At 39.5% G+C, this 27655-nt stretch overlaps 1 protein-coding gene across 1 annotated transcript in view; it reads left to right on the forward strand.

Annotated features, from left to right (window-relative positions):
- The window catches only part of Abca13 (ATP binding cassette subfamily A member 13), a 437088-nt gene that overhangs the window by 95391 nt on the left and 314042 nt on the right, over window positions 1-27655 (forward strand). Inside the window, exons 21-27 of the mRNA XM_071608614.1 lie at window positions 1959-2122; window positions 2872-2951; window positions 3691-3812; window positions 12002-12196; window positions 15697-15861; window positions 16819-16996; window positions 20108-20247. Of these exons, the coding sequence (XP_071464715.1) occupies window positions 1959-2122; window positions 2872-2951; window positions 3691-3812; window positions 12002-12196; window positions 15697-15861; window positions 16819-16996; window positions 20108-20247 (1044 nt within the window). The remainder of the gene's footprint in view (window positions 1-1958; window positions 2123-2871; window positions 2952-3690; window positions 3813-12001; window positions 12197-15696; window positions 15862-16818; window positions 16997-20107; window positions 20248-27655) is intronic.

Consider the following 27655-nt stretch of genomic DNA (forward strand, 5'->3'; position numbering starts at 1 on the left):
ATGACCACTGGACCCAACCTGTCTTTATACTTCTGAGATAAGCTAAAACGGAGAATGTGGTCAGAATTCCAGGTCGCACTGCAAATTTCTGACCACGTCTCTAAATTGAGACTTTTGGACCCATCTGTGTCCACATACCTGACAAGTCCCTGGATGCTACAGGCCTGTTCTAGCCACAGAATGAAGTGTGATGTGTGCTGCCTTTTCCATGGGTTGGTGTTATGTTATCCCAAAGGTTTAACTTAATGGATGCCAGTCTCAACTGTTCTAGATACTACTTTCCTGGACCCTAGTAAACCCGTGCTGAGAAAATTGAAACTTTTCTCCCATTAGTTATTGCTGCTGAGGAGAGAGGTTATGCAAGTTCCTTCTTTATAAGCCCCTCTATGATTATCATTCTGTTAAATTTAAGAATAATATCCATAGTGGGAATGCTATAAATGTATTGGATTTAATTTAATTTGCATATAATTACAAGTTATAAACTAGAGGTTCTTTTCTATGAGGCAGTGTTCCCTGGGCAGAGCTCCCCATGAGATAGGTTTAATTCAACCTATATTCTTAAAGTGAGTTGGCTCTAAGGAGCCACTTGTTTGTACCTATATGACTGGTTGTCTCTGGGCACTGTCATGCTACAAGGTGGGGACATCTATCCAGGAAGGAGAATACTGGACCTGTGAAATGTTTTAGTGAGTGCACTGGGGAGGGTTTAGAGAGCTCCACATTTGGAAGTAAGAATAGAAGATGAAAGTTGAAGGGAATACTTTGCATGTCACTAGAAATGAGCACATAGACTGGAGCCTTGGGACCAAACCCTGGACATCTCCCTGCCTTTCAGATGCACACCTATGATTGCTATTGTTCTTTTCCTTTCTGCTTGACTGTGGTTACACTTTGGCCTTGAATGGGTTCTGTGCACAGGTCTTCAGGGTCACGGGTGAGGGAGAAGTTGGAGGGGGATTTGTCTTTAAGGATAGTATAGACACTGGGGATCTAAGTAAAGAAAGCAGAGAGGTCTGTGGGCCCTGAGTCCTGCCTTGAAAAAGACCATGAAGAAACTGGCCTGAGGCAGCCACTCCCTCTCGAACCCCTGCAGGTTGCAGGCAGCACTGCTTAGAGGCTGGCTGCTCCTACCAATGCCCCATGAAGTCTTCATGGCTAGATACTCACTGGTCACCTCACATCTAAATGAGGCTTTTTTCTTTTTTTCTTCTGTGACTCTTAGTGTTTCTTCTAGGTTTATCCATGTCATTGCAGTTGGCATGATTTCCACAGCCCTTTTTATTTATTCATCGTTTAAATTTTGAGACAGGGTCTCATTAAGTTGCTGAGGCTGGCCTTGAACTTGCCATCCTCCTGCCTCAGCCTCCCCAATCTCTGAGATTACAGGTGTGCACCATTGCACCTGAGGAAACTTGTTAGTATCTCTTGTTGTTTTGATGACAGTCATCTTAATATGTATGAGGTGACATCTCGCTGTGACTTTTATTTGCATTATCCTGCTGATTGATGATGTTAAGCACCTTTTCATGTACCTATTTATCATTTGTGTGTTTTCTTTAGAGACATGTCTATCTAACACTTTGGCCAATTTTTATAATTGGATTATTTACTTTTGCTACCGAGTGGCCCAAGTTCCTGGGAACCATACTGTAGTAATCTAAATGCAGGTTGGTCACTCGGGAGGATGTTGTTTATTCTCTGCCATGTATTGAAGAACATACCATCTTCTTGCATCCTGGAAGAGCCAGGAATAAAACCTGGGCTCCCCTGCTTTGTAGCTGAAAGCTCATTCTACTACTTGCTCTGCAGTGACAGAGGCAATGGCTATGACTTTCCATTTCTGTTTCCTGAGACAACCGAGAATAAGTAAAAACCTGACAATACATGTAACTGTGAGGGCAAAGGTAAATTTTTAAGTGTGTGTTTCTGACCTATATCACTGCTATGTTTTCTAGGAAATTGAAAAGATATGGTCCTCACCTAATCAGATAAATTGTGAAAGTCTTAGCAGAAATCTTTCTAGCACCTTGGAAAGCTTCAGAAGTAACTTGGAAAATGCCACTGACCAGGACTGCACATGCCAGCCCCCGCTAGAGACAGTTCAGCAGCACATGAGCACGTATGTACCAGCGGGATCTCACGTCTTCTGCTTTCATTCATAAAGATGTCGGGCATTCCTTAATCATGCAATCCAGCCAGATAAGGGTCTTCACTAAATGTTATTAATATGCATATGAATACATAGGTATTTTCTAAACATCACAGTTTTCCATAACTAAGTTTTTAAATAGCAAAGTGTAAGAGCAGCATTCGCCATAAGGCTCACTTCACTGGTGATCAAGGAATTAGAATAAAATGTCATGATCCAATATTACAATATGGTATTAAATATGAGTGGATGAACAGTATAAAATATTTTCAGATTGCTTCATATTTAATTAATTTATCTCAGAGTTCTAGAAATATAAGCCTTCAGATGACGATGTCGGGGACTTTGTATTCTACAAATGACATTCGCAGAGAGATGTTCATCTGACTCTAGATATCCTAATTTCTCAAACATCTCCTGATAGATTCTGTCTGTTCCTTTCACATTTGTGAAAAGCTATTTATTATGCATCTTTATTTCCCGATTTTTCTTGCTTGGCAGGGTCTCTGAGAAGGAAATATTGCAGTGTTGGTATTAATGGATATTCACATACAGGTGGTGTTGGGAGAGATTGTGTGTCTAATTATCAGCGGAATTTTATGGAAATGTGATCTTGTTATCTGGCTCATCTCCTGGGCACTAAGGCAGGATTATTCACACCAAAATTGTTTCTGGTATTTTATCTTGCCTAATTTAGTTTTAATTTCTTGCCATCTTAGGTTGGCCAAAAGCTTCGAGAAGACTTGGTTGTCCGGGAATTCCATTATCACTTTTCTTAGCAATTTTACAGTTACCGAGAGTAAGTATGTGGCTTTCCAAGTTTGCTTGATTAAAAATTAAAATCAGTTTTTTTTTTCACTCAAATGTTATTAAAATAAAACATACAAAGGAAACCTTAGAGTATATGTGAAAATGACAATAGAACTTGGCTGGTCTGATGTTTGAGGGCTTTATAGGGAAAATTCTCAAATCCTGGGGTACCAAAAAATCAAGCAGAGAAGTAAGAGAAGTGTCTGTGGTCTGGATTTTGCTCTAGTTCTGTCTCCTTGGACAAATGTCACCTATTAGTTTCTGCTTCTCTGTCTGCTCTGTATATACAACTCACAAAGCTGCTTGCAGAATCAATATGCTAAATCTGAAGAATTCTGGAAAATCCTTAAGTGACCCTCCTCTTGCAACAAAATGAGATAAACAGATACAAGTGTAGAAATGAGTTTCTTAAGAAACTTGATCATTGTTCCCTAAGATAAAGCTCTTTTTCAAGTCAATCTTAAAATATACAGGTCTTTGAATGAGTAAACAATTGACCAGATAATACTATATATCCTGGGGTCTTGATTTACTTCTAGTATAAATGATCTCAGTTGCCCTAAGAGGACTAAGATGGAACTTTATTCAGTGTCTTCTCTAAGCTGGTCATCGTGGAGGAAACTATCCTTGTCAGATTTTAATATCAAATTTTGTTACCACAAAAATATTCAGAAATAATTGGAACTTTTTAAAAAAATAAAATTTTATTCCTTTTGCTAATTTTTTAGATGTAAAAGTAAAAGATTTGATGAAGAACATCACCCAGCTCACAAAAGATCTTCGCTCTTCTATCCACATCTCAGATGAGACCATCCACAGTATCTTAGAAGCAAATATTTCCCATTCAAAGGTACAGGCTGCAGCTTCTGTGCTTGCCCACCTACGGGGCCCTCAGCCTGAAGCTGTTGGTGTTGTGTTATTCTCTCTCCTCTTCCTTCTGTCCTCCCCCATGGCTAGGGGAGCGGGTTGCTGCACAAATGGTATAACTGAAAGCAGAAAGGGAATGAGAAAATGAGCAAGGAACCAAAGGATATCACTGTCTCATGACAAAACCTTGGGAGTCTTTAATTTCATAATATTGTCTTCATTTGGGATTAGAAAGGATAAAACTGGTGATGATTTTTTTTTTCCTTGTAATCCCTAACTCTGATGCAGGACATGCCAGGGTGCCTCTGCTTGTTTCCATAGCTGTTATCAAACTGAAAAAATATCCCAAAGCAAAACAGCTGAAAATATTTTAAAAATGGACTCCAATATCATTTAAGTGGAGAGTGACAGTGCACAATCTGACAGTGTGCTGTGTTAGTGACTTGCGAAGGCAAATGAGTAATGACAGGCCACATCATCTCCAAGGTGATTGAGACGCTCTGGTGAAGGCAGCTGAAAAAAGTGATGAAACTATTAAAAAGCCATTGCAAAAAACCCAAGGATGAGTAACACATATTGGGTTGCATTGAGGCGTGGTTTATCTCAGAAGAGGGGAGCAGGGAAATTATGCGTGGGCCATAGCAGATATCCCTGGGGTCCTTTGCAGTTGCTTTTCAGCATTCCCAGTTGGAGTCTTACTCTATTCAATAGAGAATCATTAAACTGGCTTACAAAAAAAAAAAAAAATTTGCATTGACTATCAGTTGGGACGCCATACACATTATTTGCATGTCAGTTATGGTTAATTAGAGGGGGGCTAATGCACCTTGAGTACCTTAAGCGTTAGTCTAAATTAAGAAAGAAGTAGATTTGTATTTAAAATTCAAATTGTAGTATTACCAAGTTAGAAAGTAAGACACCTAATATCTACTTTTCCTGGTATCTATTCAACTCAGTAAATACCACATATGCATGGAGATGTTGGGAGTGATAGTGGAGGTGAGGGGAGTGGTGAAATTTCAGGGAGCAGTGGTAACATTTCTTCACCTAGCTCATTATTTTAACCTTAGATAGAAATAGTGATTAGCTTTCCTTTGAAATCTTAGAGTTACCAGAACTTGTAACAGGTAAATGGACTAGTGACTAAATTAATTTGAGTAGCTACCTAGGATGGCTTTAAAAGAAACATCAGATCACCTAATTTCTGGGGTCCTTTCAGATCCAAAGTCTTATGATACATCTTAGGTTTGGACATAAGGTGTTTTTGATGCTTGCTCCCTGCTTAAGCAAGCAGCCACCAGGTGTCACTGATGTTCTATCATGAGTGGGCTATGTCCTGAGGAGGCTTGAATTAAATGGTGATATGCCCTATGGAAAGGTTTTGCAGTGATTTTTTTTTTTTTTTGGTAGTTTGTGTATTTTGTGTATTTTTTCGGTAGTTTTGTGTATTTTTTGGTAGTTTCTGCATTTTTGTCAGTGTAATTCATTGTGGTCACTTAAATGGGTGGACCGTCAAATAAAGGGGAGGGGCATAAAAAGTTGCTTTTATGCTTTTCAAATACATAATGAAGTTATTTGCTTTGATATGTAAGTCTATCCATGAACCCGCATGCATGCACAGATCGTAGGTAAGGAATTTTATGTCAGGTTAGGAGGTAGCACTTTGGGCTCCAGTTTTTATAGGTTGCTAGGTGGGCAGCAGCATCATATAATTTATGGTACCCTTTCTTTATTTTTCTCCCTGGGCTTCTCTACTGTAGTTGCATTAGTCAGTTTGCAAATTGACCACATTGTATCCATAATCCAAGTTGTTGGTGGCCTGCAGGGAGTGCCTGAAGTGAGGTTAGCCTGAATGGTGGTAAGGTTCTGGAAAAATTGCAGAAAACTTACTTTAATTAATTAATTAATTCATTCATTCATTTAATCATTCATTTAAGAGCTTCCTGCATTTCAGGCATGATTTCAAAAGCTGGGGCTTAATTTGCTACTCTTGGGAAGTTAACCCTCTGTAACAACCCAGTAAAAATGTAATAAATCATGGCAGTGTAAGTGAAGAATCTGGAAATTTCTAGGACATGCATTTATCACAGGGATGGGAATAGGTAGCTCTTGAAAGCCTCCCTGAGCACATGACATCTAGGCCAGACTGGAATGATCTGAGAGTCACAGGGCTTGGGACATTGCATCAAAGGACCAGGAGCAGGAATGAGCAGAAGGAGGCCAAGGCAGTCTGACACCTTGATACCGAGTCATTTTCTTTTCCACCCTTGCTTGTCTGCAGAGAACCAGCTGTGGGTATCTATGGGAAGCTCCTTTCTCTTGCAGAGCTTCAGTATTTAACATCAGCACCACCCAATTAAAATCCCAGTTGCAGAATCTGGAGCCCAGCTAGCCCTGCCATCTATCCTGGGCTGCTGTCCCCTCTACCCTGTCCTGGTAGCACCTCTTCATTTTATGCTGGATTCCTGTGTCTTAAGCTTTCATCCACATCAATGGTGATTTGCTTCTTTGTGTTAAGCCAATTTTTTATTCTTTAAAAATCAACAGAGAGGTCAAAGAATCAGGACGCAAACAGAGAGTGCTCAAGGGGTCTGTCTACTGCCCCTTTGTTTTCTATGCTAAACATCTGACCAGCGTTTGGAGGACCTTGGTGTTTTCGACAATTTTCATAAATTTGTTCTACCTCCACCCCTGCCATAGTTCTTAAGGAAGAAGGGAGAGGGGACACCTACAGAGTTTTGATCTCTTTCTGGAGATCCCTTCAAAGGAAAGGTATTCCGAGTCTCGTCGTTATTCCTTGTGAGTAGAAGTGACGGAGTTTGGCGAGTCCTGTCACCTTGATAGGGCTGGTTATGTGGATGTCAGCTGTTGGCTAGCCCACAATCAGAATTGTTCCAGGGCTGATATTATAACCCGCCAGTAATTTCCAAAGTCTACTTCAAACAAGAAAACTGAGGTTGTTTTCATTTTCTCCATGACTTCTTAAAACAACTATAGATAGAACCATGACCCTTCCTGAAGATAGGAAAGAAGAGAGGGGTCTGGACTTGGAGGCAGAGGGGGCTGGGTGGGGAGGGTTGCCAGATGGTGGCTGTGGTTGCTGTCTAGAACAAGTTCTAGTCTCAGTGGGCTACCCTGCCCTAGAGGCCACCTGCCAGGGTGCAGTGCAAGGCTGGGCACAGCATTTGATGGTAGCCCACAGCCTCAGATGAGTGTTATACATTCCAGTGCAAAAATGGTTCTCCTTAGCAATACTGGAACAAAGATGGAATTAATTAGCTGTACCTTCTCTCTCTTTTCTAAAATGCAATTATCTTTCTCAATCAGCAGCTCTATCTAATTCTTATTCATCTTTTTCTTGCAATATGCTGTAAGCCAAAGCTGTATTTTTTCTGGTAGTTGCTTAAGAGCATATCAGTAAGAAGGATGGTTGCTGACCACTTAGAAGTACTCTTCTCTGTCCCGAGAGCTTTGTATCTCATTTAATTATCCCAACAATCCTTTGGCATCTTGTTGTCACCCCAGTTGTTAGTCATGTAGCTGAGACTTGCAGATATTTGGCAACTTTGATGTCAGCATCAGATGGAGTCAATTCAGCTAATACTGGCCTTTCTGTTTCTCCTCCAAATTCATTACCACAGGCTCTCCACCCAGTGGCTTCAGTCCTTCTGCAGCCTCAGAGCTGTCGCTTCCTTTCTCCTACTGCTCTCTTGCACCTGTCTCTTTATCATGTCAGCAGATTTGAGCTCAGTTGCAATGCAGAACAGAGAGCCACACTACTTCTCTTTGAAATGTGAAGAACTATTTCTCCTATTTGACCCAATTTTATTTTCTTGGCTCACAAAGCTTAAATTGATAGAGCAGCTCTTCCTGATAGTCCTAGATCTTGGGCATCACTGTGTTCCCTCTGTCCTCACGATGATGCTGAGAGCTGCCATCCTGTTCAGATTTTCTCTGTACCTCTGAGTCTAAAATCACTAGGTGGACAACACCAAGACCATCTCCCATGTTCTGCTCTGACCAGGACTAGACTGTCAGCAGATGTCTGTTAAACAAGCTCCTGCTAAAAACTGCAAATGCCTCCCCTGGGGATGATCGTCATTTATAAATCAAATATCTTAAGCTGCTGAGTAGGTGTGCAGGGCTCATGGGGGTGGGGTGACATCTTCTCTGGGACCCTGGTCTTCTTGCAGCTATCCAAACCAAACATGGACCCATAGGAAAAGTATCAGGAACTCAGCATCCATGTTCCTGGTAATTTAAAAAAATCAGCCTGAGCACAGCTTAAGTTGAAAGATGCCTGTTGAGCTTCGATCAGAAATCACACATTTTGCTTCCAACCAAGCAAAACAGTGTTATCGTAGGTTTATTTTTACTCATCCTGTTCCCACTTGCTTCAGGTGCTTTTCAAACAGGAAAAATGGTCACAAGATTTTAAAAAGACAGATGATAAAATTTGAAAAACCATAGAAAAGCAGTAGAAGCAAGTATGTGGCTAAAACTGTTGCTCTTGTGAATCCCCCAGAAGGTAGGGTGTTGGGCACTCCCTGCTTGGTAAAAAAGATGTACAAAAATATTTGTGCTGTGGCACTAAATTCCAAGTCCTTGCCTTGGAATCATTGCATGATAAACTGGACAAGGACCAAGACAAAAGCTCTATGGCAAACAGAAGGACTTTCATTGGGCCAGTTTGGGTTGATGCTCACAAAAGCTGGGAGCCACTTCTGTGGGGTCAAGGCTTTGGATTTGGATGATTCCCATTTCCTAGGAAAATTTCATACCTTAGCTCATTTTGTAGTACTGACAAAAGAGGGACCACTCTAACTAAAGCCCAGGGTGGATGCCATATTCTACTCCTAGAAGAATACCCCCAGAACCACCCTTCCCTTCAGAGGCATTAAGAAAAGCTTTGCCAACTTGTGTTTGCAACATGCACAACCCATATGAAAAAGGGTTCGATTATTTAGGTATGAAAGCAAATATTATTCCAAATGTTCCTGTGAAGGTTATTTTTTTAGATAGGTTAATATTTAAATCAGCAGACTTTGAGTAAAGCAGACAACACTCCCAAATGTGATGGGCCTCATCAATCAGTTGAAGACCTTACAAGAAAAAAAAAAAAAAATACCAAGGTCCCCTAAAGAATAAGAATTTCTGTTTTTTGGTGGTGTGTTAGTCAGATTTTCATTGCTGTTACCAAAAATAACTGACAAGAACAACTTAGGGGAGGAAAAGCTTATTTTGGTTCAAGCTTCCAGAGGTTTAGCCCATTGCTCTGGGCCCAAGGTGGGGGGCAGCACATCACAGAGGAAGGGTGTGGAGGAGGAGAAGCATTGCTCCATTCATGGAAGCCAGAAAGCAGAGGAGAGAAGGTGGGAAGGACCACAGGAAAGATGAATTCTTCTAGGGCATGCCCCAGTGACCCACTTCTTTGTGCCCTGCCCCACCTGCCTATGGGCACCACCTAATTAGTCCATTTAAACTAGGGTGGACTGATCAGGTTATAGCTCTCACAATCCACCATCTCACCTCTGGGCATACCTGCATTAACAGAGGAGCTTTTGGAGGACACCATATCCAAACCATAATAGGTAGACTTTGGACTTGAGAAGCAACATCAGTTCCTCCTGGGCTTCCTGGTCTGCTGGCCCCCCATGCAGATTTTTGGCTGGGCAGCTCCTGTAATTGCATGAGCCAATTACTTAAAATAAATTTCTCTGTGTGTTCTCCTTACTTTGTAGATGAAGTACACACACACACACACACACACACACACACACACACACACTTGACCTTTTCTTTTTGACATTTTGTGGCACATGAAGGCATTTTGTAAGCCCCACCTGATTGCAGGGCTCCTATAAAGCGAGAAGTAGCTCTTGTCACAAGTTTTATGCGTTTAGACCTCACTTGGTCTGCAAGCTTCACAGCAATATTATCCATCAGGAGTGTAAACACACAACAAGAATTACAGGTTTTGTTTTATTTTGTTTTTTAAGTGGAGGTCTTACAAAGTCATTAAATGAAAGGCACGCTGAAATGAAGATGCACCTCAGGGCCTTTGACAGTGATATGTAATTCTAATCAGGTGTTGATACAGGCTGTCCTCAGTTCTTCCTTCCAAGTTTATTTGCTCTATTTTTTTAAATTATGGTTTTATTAGTGTACTATAATTAGAAATAGTAGTGGGATTCGTTGTGATATATTCACAATGCACTCAACATTATTTACTATATTTCATTCCCTAGTAATTCCCCTTTCACTCCCCTCTTCTTTCTCCAGTCCCCTCCTCTACTCTACTGATCTCCCTCTCTCTCTCTCTCTCTACACACACACACACTCAACAATATTTTATTTGTTCTAATTAGTTATACATGACAGTAGAATGCATTTTGATACACTGTACACAAATGGAGCACAACTTCTCTTTCTTCTGGCTGAATATGGTTTAGATTTATACCAGTAGTGTAATCATAGATATATATAGGGTAGTAGTCTGTCTCATTCCACCGTCCTTGCCCTCCCCACGCCTCCTCCCCTCCCCTCACTCCCCTCAGAGTTTCTTCATTTTCCCTTGCCTCTCATTATGGATTAGCATTCTATTATCAGACAAAAACATTTGGCTTTTGTTTTTTGGGGGTTTAGCTTATTTCATTTGGCATGATATTCTCTAGCTCCATCCATTTCATTCTTATTTAAGGCTGAATAATATTCCACTGTGTATATTTTCTTCATTCATTCATCTGTTGAAGGGCACCTAGATTGGTTCCATAGTTGAACTATTGTGACTTGCACTGCTATAAACATTGATGTGGCTGTGTCACTGTATGTTGATTTGGAGTCCTTTGAGTATAAACCGAGGATCGGTATAGCTGGGTCAAATGGTGGTTCCTTTCCAAGTTTTCTGAGGACTCTCCATACTGCTTTGCAGAGTGGTTGCATCAATTTGTGATGTATTCATACCTACCTATTGAATAATTTGGTGGATTGTATTCACTAATTTTTTCCCTTTTCCTTCCCTCTGTGATCCCCTGTCTATTCTGTGGAGCTCCCTTATGTTTCCATGATATTTCCCTTATTTTTAATTCAGTTTTTCTTTCTAGCTTCTGAATATGAAAGAGAACATTAGACTCTTTCTGAGTCTGAATTATTTTACTTAGCATTGTGGTCTCCAGTACAATCCCTTTAAGAGTAAATGAAATAATTTCACTCTTCTTTATGACTGAGTAGAACTCCATTGTGTATATACACCACATTTTCTTCAGCCATTCATCTACTGATGAACACTAGGCTGGTTCCATAACTGGCTTTTGTGAATTGGGTTGCTATTCCACTCCTTGGTATTTACCTAAGCACCAAAGTCAGTGCATTATAGTGATAATGCATTCCAATGTTATAGCCACAAAATTCACAATTGCTATTACTTTTAAAAAAAATTAAGACAAGCCTGGGAATACTGTTTTCAATCCAGATGTGGAAGAGGCAAAAAAAAATATTATATATCAGTTTACATCACTAACAGTGAAAAGACCCAAAGGCAGGTGGGAGGGCATTACCAGGAGGTGAGCCCTGCAGAGAGATGAGGTTTGTAAGGAGCTCCCCAGCCCCCAAATAAGAGTAAGCTATAAAGAAGTCAGACGGTGATGTGCAATTTCAGAAACATTTCCATTTCAAATGTTTAAAACACAGAGGAGGGTTGAGCTCTGCCATACTTTGGATCTTGAATATCCCTCAGACTTGAGCTTAGTCTGCAGCCAGTGGTGCTGTCGGGAGGTGGAGGAACCTTTAAGAGGTGGAACTTAGTGGAAGGAAGTGACTTCATGGGAGCTTGGCCCTGAAAGGGATATTAGGAGCCTGTTGCTTCCTCTCTCTCTGTTTTCCTGCTTCCATGAGTGGGCAGCTATGTTCCCCCACCTGCTCCCTGCATGAGGTTCTAGTTAACACAGGCCCAAAGGCAACACAGCCAACTGACCATGGACTGAAACTTCAAACCATGAACCCAAATCGGTCTGAGGCATTTTGTCACAGCGATAGGAAGCTGACAGGTGAGTGAGTTTTCAGCACCCTGGGGTCCTATTCCCTGGCAGATCATTCTTGAGAAAGCCGAGACTGCTGGACCCCAGGTATAAGGTACTAGGCTTAGTCACTTCTGACCCTCCTGCTTTGAAACAGATTCTCTCCAGTGCTCTTGCCATGGCTCTGTCTGGAAAGTGTGATCAAGAGATTCTTCGCCTCCTGCTGACATTTCCTGAAGACAAAACATCTTTGTTTGCAATGAAGGAACTCTGTGGCCTTCCCGGGTCGAAAGTGTATCCTCTGATTGTGATGATGAGTCAGAACCTGAACCTGCGGACTTTCATTTATAAAGTAAGGAGAATCTGCTGGGACGTGTTAAGCTTCAGAGGAGGTGCTTCCATGGCTGGGTAGATGAGACTGTAGTTTATGCAGTCATCCTCATCCTTGGTATCCTGTCCTTGCAGCCCCAGGTATAAGGGGGGATTGACTCCAAGACTTGCCGGAGGTACTAAAACCTGAGGATGATCAATTCCCTTATATTAAATGGTGTGGTATTTGCATATAACCTACACATCCTCCTGAATATTATTTATTTATTTGCAGTGCTAAGGATGAAACCCAGGGCCTCCCACAAAGTGCTCTAACTGAGCCGCACCTCCAGCTCTATGTACTTTAAATAATCTCTAGACTACTTATAATAACTATTGTGACATGATAGGTAAATAGTTGTGATACAATATTGTTTAGATAATAATGCCAAAAAAATCCGTATCTGTTCAGTATACATACATTTTTTTTTTTAATGTTGTCTGTCTTTGGGTTGGTTAAATCTATATATGTCCACACCCTACTGTACCAGCTACTATGAGACCTGTTGGTCTCTATGTGACTCTGTGGCAGCCTTGGCTACCTGTAGTGTTGTCTGTTTGCTGGTTCTGGGGCTCAATGAAACTTTTTTATAATAAAGGGGTGTTTAGGAGACCCTGCAGGGTGACCTTGGAGACAGGGCATGGGGACTTCTGTCTCTTGGACAGTGTTGGTGGTAGGTTATAGAATCAGTAAGAAAGGAATAACAAAACCACCATGACGCCTAGCACCAGATTTCCCTCCTCACCAAAGGCCACCTTCCTGGAGTGTTTGGCAGAGGTGGGTTGATCCTGGTCCACGCCTGAGCTGCCCAATCAGGTGCTGCCCTCCCATACCATGGCTCACACTTCTCTACTCCTATGACAGCTGGGGCTGAGGCCTCTATTACGTACTGCGCAGGATGGGCAATGCCATGTCTCTGTGTGGCCAGTTCTTCACCTACCCCATGACACCCTGGCACACAGTGGCAGGGCAGGGAAGCATCTGAGATGGTAATGTCTGCAGGATAGAACTGAGAAGGTGAAAGGCCAATAGAGTTAGTGCAAACCCTAGTTCTACAGGTCCCAGGCAGCCCACTGGGACCAGCCTGGGTCTCCTGCTCTTGGGTTCCTCCTTCCCAAAGTCCCAACTTTCCTGGCCTCCAGAGTTTGAATCTTTACTCATATTTGCAGAAACCTCAGCCTTCATTCTTGGGGCATGATCTTGGTTCAAGGTCCATCATTTTCCCTTTAGGAATATATTTTATATTTTACAATGTCTGAGTTGCAGTGTAGCAAGGTTACTGTGGATGTTTCAAGTCACAGAGAAGAGTTTTGGGGTCAGCAATGGGTAGAAACACTGTTCCATCCATTCATGGTCTCCTTCCCTTATAACATTCAAAAAAATCCAATGGATAATTGGATAGTGTGCAGGTGTGTACACATGCCAAGAACAAATATTAATTTTCAGAATGAGTGCATTTTAAAGCCTCAAGGAGGATGAATATTTCCTAAATATCTTCATAATTTGTGAGCCCACATCTTTCTTGGTGGAATGAATACTTAGTTTCTTCATTCTCTCACCACAGCCCTCTCTGCCAACTTTACAGTATGCCTTTTGGGAAGCAGATGTAGGGTCATCAATACACCAGCATTTCATTGGCCACTCTATTATGTGCCAGAAGTCTCTGATTTGAAATTAATACTTCAGAGCACCTAAGTAATTATTTTGACAAAGGCCATCATCCATGCCAAGATTTCTTTGGAGGATAAGATAGTAGATTCGATTCAGTCTTCCAGACACAGTGCAGATGTTATCACTGTTAATAACAATGCTCTTATCTGTCAGGAACCTTCCATGTACACAGCTTTCTGAAAGTTGATTTGATACTGCTCAGAGCTGGGAGGGAAGACCAAATTCCAGTGCTATGCATTGGCACGAGGGTTCCAGTGTAACTCCAGTGCACCCAAGCTCATACACTATCTGTTTCACTTGGCTGACAATGAATTCTTGAAGACTTTTCTAAGAAATGCTTTGCTGGATTACTTGTGCACATTCACCCGTCAGTGCCCTGACTAATCCCAGTCACTTCCTACCCCAAGTCAGGATTGCTGTTTGCCACTTCTAGCTGTAGCTGTAATTAGAAAGTCAAATATAAAACCTGACAAGAGCTAATGCTGTTTCTCCTGCCTAAGTCAACTTTATTGTCTTAATGGACAGGACCTCATTGTTATTAGCAGAATGTTAGTGAAGGAAGGAACTGTGATTTCACGTCCCCAAAATTTAGCCACAGAACTTACAGCTAAGTGGCAGGAGCAGAACTCTAATGAGCAGAAATATAAAATAGTGACCTTGGGGTTATTTGCTTCAGTCTGCAAAGAACCCTGTTTTCAGTATGCAAATGACATGTGGATAAAGGAAATTCCCTCCAACTTTTCCCACCTATAGAAAGAGGTGGTGTTTGCTAATTTAACCATTCATTCAATACATATTTATTGTGCAACTAGTATTGTCACATGCTTTTCTATCTCTGTTAGCTACATATGTGATCAACACAGGGAAAGTAAAGTCCAGCTTCCAGGGAATTGGCATTCTAGAATGGAGAATATGCAAATAATACGTAGGATACATACCAAGGCACAGGGTGATAGCACAAGTAGATTTTTTAAAAAAAAAATATTGATTCTATTTAGTTAGGCATAACATTAGGATTCATTTTGACATAATTGTAAAAGCATGGAATATAATTTGCTCTAATTCAGTCTCTTCTTCCTGCCCCTTGCTCCCTTCCCTCTGCTTTACTGATCTTTTAAACTGTTTAACTTTTTTTTTCTTTTTTATGATTAGTGTCTTGTGGATGTATGTGATGGTAAGATTCACTGTGGTATATTCATAGAGGTACATAGGAGAGTTAGGTCAGATTCATTCTGCTATTCTTGAAGAGCACTTATGTTTTTAAAGAACCTGGGTTAAATTCCCAGCTCTAAACCATTCTGAGACTTAAGGAAACGTTTCCTGTCTTTGAGTCTCAGTTTTCTAATCCACAAAATGAGCATTACCATGCACAGTCCCCAAAGTGTTAGAAGGCTTGAGATGATGAGTGCATGTAGTACATATAGTGGAGCAGTAGATAAATCTAAATTGCTTCACACAAAAGCATTGTTTTCTTTTCAGCCTCTTCTCAAATTTCCACCTTAGGCACCCCAAAGATACAAAAAGAAATGTTTTGAAATGATTTGAGTTTTAACCATAGATCACATTTGTTCCTGGTTTACATTTTAAAAATACTGGTGCCACTTAATGTGCTCCAAAAAAACAGCTTTATCTACTCTAATAAAGAAGATTTTTTATAGAGTACAGCAAAGATGTCTGTGAAGTTGAAGAGAGAATAAAATCAAATAGCAAAGTTTTCAGTGCTGAAAAGATGCTTGTGAGAGTAAAAATACAATGTTGGTTATTTTATGATTTCTCTCTCTCTCTCTCTTTTTTTTTTTTTGTCCTGGAAGACTCTTATACCTTCTGAAGCAAATGGCTTGCTCAACTCCCTGTTGGATGTCATTTCCAGCCTCAGTGCCCTACTTGCCAGAGCCCAGCATGTCTTCAAATACCTTCCTGAATTTCTTCACACATTTAAAATTACTGCCTTGCTAGATATGCCGGACTTTGGACAGGTATATGTTTGATCTTTGCTCCTGGGGAAATGTTCAAATTTTCTCTTTCTTTGCATTTGCTCCCTTTTCCCTTTATTTCTCTTCAAAAACATCTAAAATTCATATTGGAAAACAAAATATAGGGATGAGAGTGTCTCTTGATGTCTCTGGAGGCAACAACATAATGGAGTGAGGGTTGGCATCTCCCTAAAAACCTGATGACAGAGTTGCTGTTGATCTACATCCCACCATTATGGAGGCTGGGAGAGCTCATGCATTGTCTATGAAGTACAAAATTACTAACTCAATTATTAGCACAAATGAGATTTCAAGGGCCTGTTTAACTTAATTCAGAGAGCAAATTGCTTTCAAGAACCTTAAAACATTTATTTACATATAAATAATTGGCTAACAAATTACAGATCATTTTCTGAAAATGCAAACACAAGCTTGAATTAGATTAGCAGTTTGATATTAGTTTTTGCTGGAAGTCTCTTTGCCTGGGATGGAATGACCAGAGATGAGCAAAGAGTGGGTGGTTGTGTAGAGTCGAAGGTATAGAATGAGGAGCTCTATCACAGTGTCCTTTAAGCTTCCTGGGAGGCATGTATCTTCATTAGCTGATGCATAATGTGGATAGTTATCAAGTATCAGGGTAATTTGGCAGTGTAAATACACATTAAGGCTGTCACTGAGTTAGTGATATCTTATGGATTAATAATTTATTACTGGACACACAATAAGAACTCACTGGTGGGTGAAATTTTCCTCTTTTACCAGGTACATTGGCCAGACAAATCATTGCACTGATTTGAATGTGTCCCAAGGACAGAAAAGACTCAAAGTAGAGATTCTGTTCTTTTAACTCATTGAAGAACTTACATGTTTAGCTGGAGAAGGGACTACTTTTTCAGAAGTGTTTCAGAGAATTGTTTCAAGTCAATGTATAATTGCAATTTCTTTTTGTTAAATTTTCAGGTTTCCCAAAATGACCAGGCTAGAAGTTCAGCCTTTGGTTCTTTGCAGAATGTGATGAAACTGGTTTGCAAGGACCAGGCATCATTCCTTAGCAATTATAACATGTTCCTTAATTTGCCCAGAGTTAACGAGCTCTTGGAAGATGACAAGGAAAAATTCAACATTCCTGAGGATTCAAGTAAGACAGTAGTAATCAATATTTATTTAGGTAAAATTGTATATTAATAATTATCCCTGTATCATACTGAATATTCTGTCTGTGCAAAACGCTGGTGGTACATAACAGTGGTAGAATTTCCTCCTTCAGGTTTAGTGCAGTCACCAAGTGCTGGCATAGCAGGTGGCTTTGGAATGTCCCAGTACTGTTGAGCATAACTGAGCCTCTCACCTGTGTCACCAGTAGGTTTGGTGAGCGTCCCACTGGCGAAGACTTTGAACATTTTGGGCTCTGCAAAATGGCAGAATTATACAAAGAGAACTTTTGTGTGGCCTCCTACAGATCTTGTCTACAAAGTTTCATTTCAAATGGAAGCAGATTGATGAGTGACTTCCTTAGTCCCACATTAGGGGCATGCATTTTATTTTTTGTTTAATTTTTTGCAGTGCTGGGAATTGATCCCAGGGCCTCTCTCAAGTTAGGTAAACGCTCTCCTGCTGAACTACACACCCAGCCCAGTGAATACATTTTATTACAAAGGCAGAGTAAACATGGTGGGGAGGGTTTTGGCTCCAACTGTTCAACTTGCCCCACCAGTTACACGTTGTGCATCTTTGGTCACATTGTTTTCTACCTCTGAACCATATTATTCTCTTCTACAACATGGAAATAATAGACCTACCTCATAAGATTGATGTAAGGTACAATGGAGATGATGTGTCTTAGCTGCTTAGCACAATAGTATAAATGCAACTTTGTGGTTTAAGACTGTAAACATTCATCATCTCATAGTTTCTGCAGGTCAGCACCCAGCCACTGGTTGGCTAGTCCTCTACTCAGGCTCTAACACAGTTGTAATGAAGGAGTTGGTTGGTCTGGGCTGGGTGCTCACATGAGGCTCATAGGTAGTTGTTGGTAGAATTATTTTCCTTGCAGCTATAGAACTTGGGGAGGCAATGTCAAGGCCATAGGTGTATCTCTTTGGCTCTGAGGCTTCCAGTCTCTTTTAAAGAGTTTATTGGATTGCTCAGACAGGATACCTGATTGCTTAGACCTTAGATAAACTCCAAGTCAGCAATTTAAGGGATCTTATTTACATCTTCAATATTCCTTCTCTTTGGCTATGAAATCTCATTCTGAGTGGGGCATCTGTCACATTCATAGGTTCTGTCTTCATGGGAAAACAGGAGAATACATAAGGCAGCCATCCAAGGGCTTGTGTAAGAATTGTGCTACACATCCACAATATGTCTTTATGTATTTTGTGCCTAGACTGTAACTAAAGACAGAGTACTGGTAGAACTGGAAACATGGGATTATGTAAGTTTGCAGATAGAGGAAGAGGAGTCAAGTGTACTGTCCTCAGAGGCAGTAGGCTAGTATGTTCCTTAGCTGATGGATAATTTGGACAGCTGTCAAATTACCAGGGTAATTAATTTGTATGGACACACATTAGGGCTATTCATTTTAATAATTTTTGTTGTCTTCACTAATCCTCATTTTCTCATCTGTTTTGTGCTTGGGATTATTGAGGGTGATTGTCCCTCTAATTCAACTGTCTTTCTGCCCATCCACCCATCCAGCCAGCCATCCAGCCATCCAGCCATCCAGTCATTAGCTAACAACATTGAGGATCATTCTGTGTTGGTCCTTTCATACTTTATTTGAGATGATTGTCACAGGAACTGTTGGATAACACCAGTACTCTCATTCTTCAGAAGACATGCTGGAAGATCTAAAAACATTAAATGACTTGCTTAAATTCACTCAGCTCACAGATGGCAGATGGCAGGTTTCCTGGTTTCAAAATCCTTGTTCTGCACATAAAAAGATTATGTCTATTCTTGTTCTGCACATAAAACGATCATGTCTTTTCTAACATATATAAATTGCTACCACATATTTTTGCTTGCAATGTAAAAAGAGTAAGTTGATGAAATATAGAGCAACTTCCATAGTTAATGCTTTAAAATGTGTTATGTAGTCATGCTCTTAATTTATATTTTAGGATATTATTTTATTAATGTTATTGTATTTGGGATAAAAGTAATTTTTTTTTCTGTTCAAGTGAAGTTGGAAAGGTGAAATTAACACTGAATAGGATTACAACAGTACTTTTCAAACCTTGATATTATGAATCATAATATTAAGGCTAAGATAAATTTCCATTTTAAGTGTTCTATTTGTGGGTAAAAGAACTAGTTATATTAATGTACTTATTGTTAGTTTAAAACCTTATAATATTTGATTACTAATTGTTGTAATGAATTACCTATTGATTTAGACAATTAATTTAAGTGAACTTTTAATTGCAGTCATCCAGTCTCACAAAAATAATGAGAACCACCATGAGGAATTAAGTATTTGAGTGAAAATAAAATGATTTAATGTATCAAAAGTGCCAAGTTTGATAGTTCTGCATAGATGCATGAAAGAAAATCCAGGAGCAACTTGTAAAGCTGACTCCATAAGAAAAAGTGAATTTAGGTCTCAATATTGTGACTATTGAAATGAGAATTTTCTTGATTAAAAACTCATCTAAAAAAATAATTGCCATTTCCATTTTCAAGTGTCTGTACCATCACTTTATGGATCACTTAGTTTGAAAAGGTGAGAGTTAAAAAATATTCCTGGTTTACTTCCCAAGCTGTCACATTCATAGGTTCTGTCTTCATGGGAAAACAGGAGAATACATAAGGCAGCCATCCGAGGGCTTGTGTAAGAATTGTCCTACACATCCACAATTTGTCTTTATGTATTTTATGCCTAGAGTGTCACTAAAGACAGAGTACTGGTAGAACTGGGAACATGGGATTATGTAAATTTGCAGATTGAGGAAGAGAAGTCAAATGTACTGTTCTCAGAGGCAGTAGGCTAGTATGTTCCTTAGCTGATGGATAATTTGGACAGCTGTCAAATTACTAGGGTAATTCATTAGTATGGGCACACATTAAGGCTATTCATTTTAATAATTTTTGTTGTCTTCACTAATCCTCATTTTCAGAGTTGTTCTCAAGCCCAGAGTTGTTTCATTCGTTGAAATGAAGGTATTGTGGAATTGTAAATATGTTTCCCTTAACCTGGGGCATCTGTGTTATGTAACATTTTTATTTTTTCTCTTAATTGTGACAGCACCATTTTGCTTGAGCCTTTACCAACAAATTCTCCAGTCTCCAAATGGTGCATTGGTGTGGTCTTTCTTAAAGCCTATATTACATGGAAAAATACTGTATACACCCAACACTTCAGAGATTAATAAGGTCATTCAAAAGGTAAGTTAAAATTAATGGGAATCTCATTTACCATACATCGGTCCTACCAGGAAGAAATCTTTAAATATGTCAAACATAATTATTACACTGGATTATATAAAATTTTCTTATGTTGATTACTAATTATTTTGGTGTGAGGGTTTTTGTTTGTTTGTTTCTGTTACTCTGGTTGTGAGATGTGGATTATTAAGTCCATCTTTTAGAGGATACTTTGGAGGCAGGGAGTATTATTTAGAATCATGAATGTACTGAACTCATAGAACTTTAATATTAAAAGTCAAGGACAGCTGGGCACAGTGGCACACATCTGTAATTCCAGCAGTGCAGGAGGCTGAGACAAGAGGATTGTGAGTTCAAAGCCAGCCCCAGCAACTTACGGAGGCCCTGAGCAACTTAGCAAGACCCAGTCTCCAAATGAAATAAAAAGGGCTGGGGATGGGGCTCTGTGGTTAAGCCCTCTAGAGTTTAATCCCTGGTACCAAAACCAAACCAAAACAAAACAAAACACAAAACAAGCAACAACAACAACAACAAAAAAAGTCAAGGAAGATGAGAAAGGAGGGCAGTTTCAGGTTAGGCAAAGGGGAACAATTCCAGGAAAATGCAGAGAACAAAAGCTAATCTGTTTGGGTCCATGCATTTGGTACTTGAGAAAGGCAGACAGCACATACAAACTGGTGTATTCGTAAACATTTGGTAAGTGGTGTTTTCTAACTCAGCATGAGGCTATATTTGACCCTGTGGAGAATAAGATGAGATGAAGTGGCCAAAAGAGTTTCTCCATCAGGAATTTCTGCATTGGGAGGTTCTGCTTGCTTTCCCTCCTTTATATTTTTAACTTCTTGAATCTGTTTATCACAGAATATATTATTATCAATATTTGCAATTTCTTCTTCAACAATTGTGTCTGGGGTTTTTTTCCTTGTCTGGTTTCTTTTCTAATGATCTTTTCCTGGGGTCTTTTCTTGTCTCATGTGGCTTGTGAGCCTGTAGGTACCTCAAAGGGGGACATTTTACCAAGGACTTGGGAATGACTTGATCTTACTGTCACACATAGAAAAGGAGATACCGGTTCTGTCAATTTCTATGCTTCAAATAGCATTAACAACTTAAATACCTAAAAGTGCCATGTGATCATATGATCATAAGTCATTTTTGATCAAATTCACTTTTACAAGTTCCCTGTTTCTGGCCCACAAGGCACTATAGAAATTATAGTGTCTGTAGTTTTCATAGCGCTATGTGAGGTCACAGTTAAGTTACTTGGAAGCTTTCTGTCCTTACTACTTACCCCAGGAACTACATTTATCTTTGCATATGCTGAATGGTATTTATAACTTTTTTTTTTTTAAATCTTGGAAATATTGTTTTGAAAGAGTATTTGCAAAAAGTCTGGACTCTCATAATGGAATGGCAATTATTTAGTTAATAGGTTATGAACATGAGTTATCCCTGCTGTCAAGAGAACTCTGCCCCCAACTGTTATTCCATGTCTGTGCTAGGGAGAGATGCTCAGGCCAGGGCTGGAGCCAATTTTATGTAATTCTTTTAGTATATTAAATTTATCAGGGTCCTAGATAGTTTAGGAATTTCAGAGAATGACTCTATATCAACTATATCAAATTTAAAAAAGCCTACGAATTTCTTTTATTTCCCCTTTTCAATGCTTTATTCACACAAATCACTCAATACAATTTCACTCTATAGGTTCTTAATCAAGAAAATGGGAATCCTTAATGCTAGGTACTGCAATAGACATAATCAATCTAAAGCAAACAATTCTAAGTTAACTCTAACCCCTGCAAACACACTTAACATGACAGGCTCATGATAGACATTCCCCAAACAAGCAACTACAAAAAAGTTAAGCTAAAGTGCCAGATCTAGAGTCTCAAGTCTTAGGCCTTAATTCCAGCAGATGCACACCTACTCAGACCAAGGTAATCAGGCCAGGAATTGATGGAGGCTTCTCCTGGGGTGAAGCTGATGGCTGGTTGAGGAGAGGGTCTAAGGAGAAATCGCCATTTTCACCAGGGTCAAGATGTGGCAAATGGTACAATTCTCTTATTCTTAGATTAATTGTCAATAAAATTAGCACAGCATACTTGTCCCAAGGTCGTTGGGATTATGAAATAAGATCTGGGAATGGAAGCACCATTTGACCCAGCTATCTCTCTCCTCGGACTGTATCCAAAGGACTTAAAATCAGCATACTACAGGGACACAGCCACATCAATGTTTATAGCAGCACAATTCACAATAGCTAAACTGTGGAGCCAACCTAGATGCCCTTCAGTAGATGAATGGATAAAAAACATGTGGCATATATACACAATAAAATTTTACTCAGCAATAAAAGAGAACAAAATCATGGCATTTACAGGTAAATGGATGGCATTGGAGAAAATATTGCTAAGTGAAGTTAGCCAATCCCCAAAAAACAAATGCCGAAGGTTTTCTCTGATATAAGGAGGCTAACTCATAGTAGGGTAGGGAGGGGGAGTATGGGAGGAATGGATGAATTCTAGATAGGGCAGAGGGGTGGGAGGGAAAGGGAGGGTGCAGGGGATTAGCTAGGATGGTGAAATGTGATAGATAGACATCATTATCCAAAGTACATATATGAAGCTACGAATTGGTGTCAACATACTTTATGTACAACCAGAGATATGAAAAATTGTTCTGTATACGTATAATAAGAATTGTAATGTATTCTGCTGTCATTTTTTAAAAAAATCAATAAAAAACCATAAAAAGGTTTGGAGAGCCCAGAGAATGGTAATTATGTAAGTAAACCTAAGTGAACATTGTCTGTAAAAAAAAAAATAAATAATTATGATGATGTTTAATTTGTGGAGATTTAAAAAAGGAACACAAAATATTGGGCAATACTATGTAAGTATAGGGAGTATTTTTCAGGAAGGGGATTAAAATATTCAATTTAGATTTTTTAAGCTCAAGTATTTAGAGAATATTTTTAGGGCAATCACTAAAACAGTAGATATAGAGGGCATGATATCCACACCAAAAAAGTGAAAAAATACACTGAGAAAAATAAAAAAAAAGGAAACATCAACAACTCCTATAAACAGGTGGGAAAAAAATGTCTTAAGAATAGGATAGAATATAAAAAGTAACAGAAACATCCCAATTTATCAATATCACAATACACTGAATGAGCTATAGTTACCATTTAAAAAACAGAGATTGCTGGGTGTGGTGGTGCACACCTGTAATCTCAGAAACTCTGGAGGCTAAGGCAGGAAGATGGAAAGTTCAAAGCCGGCTTCAACCACTTAGCAAGGCTCTAAGCAACTTAGCCAGATCCTGTCTCAAAATAAAAAATAAAAAGGGCTGGGGATGTGGTTCAGGGGAAGAGCCTATGAATTTCTTCTTTATGATTACATAATATATCATTCCATGTTAACATCATTATAATAGCAATATATTTCTACAGTGTCACATACTGTGCTATATTTTTCCATACAACAAAGCATGATGTGTCTGCTTTGGAAGGTCTTGTCTTGCAATGGGAAATAGAAGGAAAATAGCTGAAGAAACAATTCAACAAGAGATACCATCAATGTAGTAGAAATTTGGAGTGACTCTTTTCAGCAAATGGGGCCTAGGAAGAGTTGGGGCGAGAAGATGTACTTTCCTTGTGTGTTCTGAGGATAATGAGAATTTTGAAAGAATAAGCAAAGATTTCACTGGTTTTTGCTTAATAATTTGTTGGATTTTTCAGGTAGGGATAAAAGTGTAGACCTTTTTACTTATTCTATATGGTTGAAGATCATGGGGCAACTGAGCAGACAGCATTGTACCCAGGATGAATTATTTTAGCTGTCAGTCGTGGCCAGTTTTATGAAAATTCATTCTAGTCTACATGGTCTCAAGTCCCACACAGCAGGCAGAGAGTTGCTGCTTTGTCACTTGGGTCATATGATCTATACTGTTGGAGTGACGGATAATATTAAATGCCATCATACACCACATCTGAACATTTCAGTCAATGATGGGTCACATTTATGGTGGTCTATTATAATGGAGCTGAACAGTTCCTATGGTCTCATGATGACATAGTAGTCATAAAGTCACAGTGTGAACTGTTATTTATTATTTATATGTTTGTGGTGATGCTGGTATGAAAAAACCTATTGTGTTGCTAGTTTTATAAAAATACAGAACAAACAACTGTGCAGTACATCATACTTGATAATAATAATAATAAATGACATTGATTTATGTATTTAGTATGCTAGAGTTTTAATTGTTATTTTAGAGTGTACTCTTTTCCCTTGTGGGGAAAAGAAGTGTGCTGTAAAACAGCATGCCGTGCTACATCTGCAGCAGCTTCACTCATCTTGTGTTGACCATGCCTTGACAGGCCTCCCTCAGCTAGGTTTCAGTCAGAACACTCTGTGCTTTTTGCACAACATGACAGTCTGATAATGACAGTTCCCAGAATGGGTCCTGTTAGTTAGGTGATGCATGTCTGTGTTTGTTACTTAGTCTTAATTAATGTAATTCTCTCCATTACAAAGTCATCATTTTTGCAGGAAATCTGTAAGATCATGGGCAGCACTAGGAAGCATGATGTCACGATTAGAAATGTGTCTGTTGGGAAAGCTAGATTTTGGTCCTACCATTCCTAACTCTGGTATGCGACCTCAGGCTTATTGCTTCTCTAAGGAGGACTCGTCCATCTGTAAAAGGAAATCCTAGATTTGAACCCCTTGAACTCACCAGAGTTGTGTCCAGTCTCACCCACCTGTGTCACTGCAGAGCCAGCACAGTGCAGTGGTGCAAATTGTTGTAATGAAGATCTTGTTAAATGGCACTGAAGTATGAAGGTTTTTGTCTCCTTCCCTATTAGAGCAGAAGCGGTTGCTCAAGTTGCTCTCTTAATTAAAATGTTTCCCTAGAAATAGAGCTAAGTGTTACTTCCTTTTCCCTTTGGTCACTAGAGAACTACTGTGTCAGAAAACCAAGAATGTCTTTTTTATTCTGACAATAGTTTGCTCTGAAGTTACTGATGCAGACATTCGACATACCTGTCAGTGTGGGGTCTACTGATTTGTGCCTGAGCAGATTTCTGCTGCCTAACAATGGCTTGCAGCTGGTAGCAAGGAAGCTGGTCAATGATGTTTGATTTCTAGGTCTTCCTGTAGTCTATTACTTTCTGCAAATTGAACTTTGTACTGGGTACATGAGTCAAAGGGTGAGAACCATGTGGCCCCCTGTCCTCTGCCCCACCTCGGGATTGTGGCCAACCTATGACTCTTGTGCAGAGCTCTACCTTTCAGAGGCCATCAAGACATCAACCTTCCCAGGATTAACTCCTGTGGCTTCCCACTTCTGTTATTTTTTTCTTTTGTAAAATGCCTGTGTTTAAAACTTTATTTTTTGATACTTTAAGTGATCTTGACGTAGTTAAGATTTTTTTTGACCTTTTCTTCTTAAGTTATTTCATGGCGTCTGCATTTTTGATGTTTTCTGAGCACAGTGTCCATTTTGTTATTATCCAGTGTATCACTCAGGATCTAAGCAGAAAAAAGAGAAAACATGCCAAGTTTATTATAAATGATTATTACTATAAAAAGATAATGGAGTAATGGGATTTTTATAATAATAAAGAGGATGCCAAAGAATGCAGAAATGGCAGATAATGGGAGAGCTCCCATCCCAGGTTGAGCCCAGAACACTCAAGGAAGGATCACAATTGGAAATGGCTTCTCCATTCTGGATTGAGATCCATACATCACTGGAGAGAGTACAACGATGGCCCACTGAATGGTGGGATAAGTCACTGAAGCACCTGAGAATTTTCAATCTGAAGTGACAGAATATTGTGACAGATATCTAGACTTTCCAGCTCTGGAAGGTTCACAATGATGTGCCTGGGGAAGTCATTCATGGGAACATGCCGCACCAGCCACATTCCCTAAGATGTTATCTGTTGTGTGTGAAGATGTTATCGGTTGCTGGCTGTGCCCACAGCAGGTACCCAGAAGCAGAAAAAATGGATGCCAGGGACTTGCTCAGTAAGGAGCCTGTCAGAAGTAGCACACTCAAATCAAGAAGAGAAAATCCTTCCTCCATTATCCCTCCAGTGTCATATACTGGCAAAGCTTAATGTTGTGCTATCTGCCCAAGGAGAAAGATGAAAGGGTGCAGCTCCTTTGTTGTAGAATGGGCAAGAAAGGGTATGTTGCAAATTGCAAGAAGATAAATTGACAAGTGGCACAGCCAGTAATCAGTCCTAGCTTTATTTTTTAAGAAATGAGACTATTGACTAGTAAGCCCATCAATTCTTAAATGTAATTTTTAACTTATTAAAATATATTGAGAAGATACAGAAGGAGAGATATTGGGGGAAAATTATCTAATACATGGTTAAGAGCCTACACTCACTGGAAACCTCATGTATGCCTCCTATTTACTATAGGAATTAGCAGTTGTCACCCTCATTTTTTTAAAAAAATTTAAATATGACAGCAGAATGCATTGCAATTCTTATTACACATATAGAGCACAATTTTTCATATCTCTGATTGCATACATAGTGTATTCACACCAATTCGTGTCTTCATACATGTACTTTGGATAATGATGATCATTACATTCCACAATCATTAGTTATCTCATGCCCCCTCCCTTCCCTTCCTACCCCTCTGCCCTATCTGGAGTTCGTCTATTCATTTGCAGGGAGAAAACTGAGTTTTAGGTGTAAGTAACCTTGTCAAGTTCTCCCAGTAGGTGGCAGAAACGGTACCTGAGTCTAGTTCTTTTTGATGCCATAGTCAGTGGTTTATTTTCGGCTATATATCAGTTTTTTTTCCCTCTAAGTGGGGATTCACCTGTGGATAAAATTCAATTTCTACTCTAAGAGTAACTGATTTGGGTGGGAAGGAGACAGCATCTGCATGACAGTGCAGGTGAGGAAGACCGGAAGGAGTTCCTTTCAAGCTTTGGGACTGGGATGTCAGATTATAATGGGGAAAGGTTGACTTTCAGTTTCATCTCTTTGTTGTAGTGTATTTTGATTGAATCTAGAATGAGAGAGGGGGGAAAATGGGAAATACATTTGCTTGTAGTTCTGGGGCTCTAATATTAACAATTTTATTGCCTCAAACATAGATAGAATCACTGTTTACTTCTGCACGGTTTGAGGAACCATTGTGGACACTGTTCCAAATGAAATCTCATTTATTTCTCATAAGAACCAGGTTGGATAATCATTCTTGGACTGATTTTACAGATTAGAAAAATAGGATTGGGGAGGTTTGCTTTTCCAAGTTTATTAGTTAGTAAATGAAAGTGCATGGTTCAAATCCCAGTTTGGTGGATTCTGTGCCCAGGGTTCTTTTTATTGGCCACATTTATGATGTTAGTTGTCAAGCAATAA

The sequence above is a fragment of the Marmota flaviventris genome, chromosome 1, assembly GCF_047511675.1.
Source record: "Marmota flaviventris isolate mMarFla1 chromosome 1, mMarFla1.hap1, whole genome shotgun sequence".
Classification (NCBI taxonomy): Eukaryota; Metazoa; Chordata; class Mammalia; order Rodentia; family Sciuridae; genus Marmota; species Marmota flaviventris.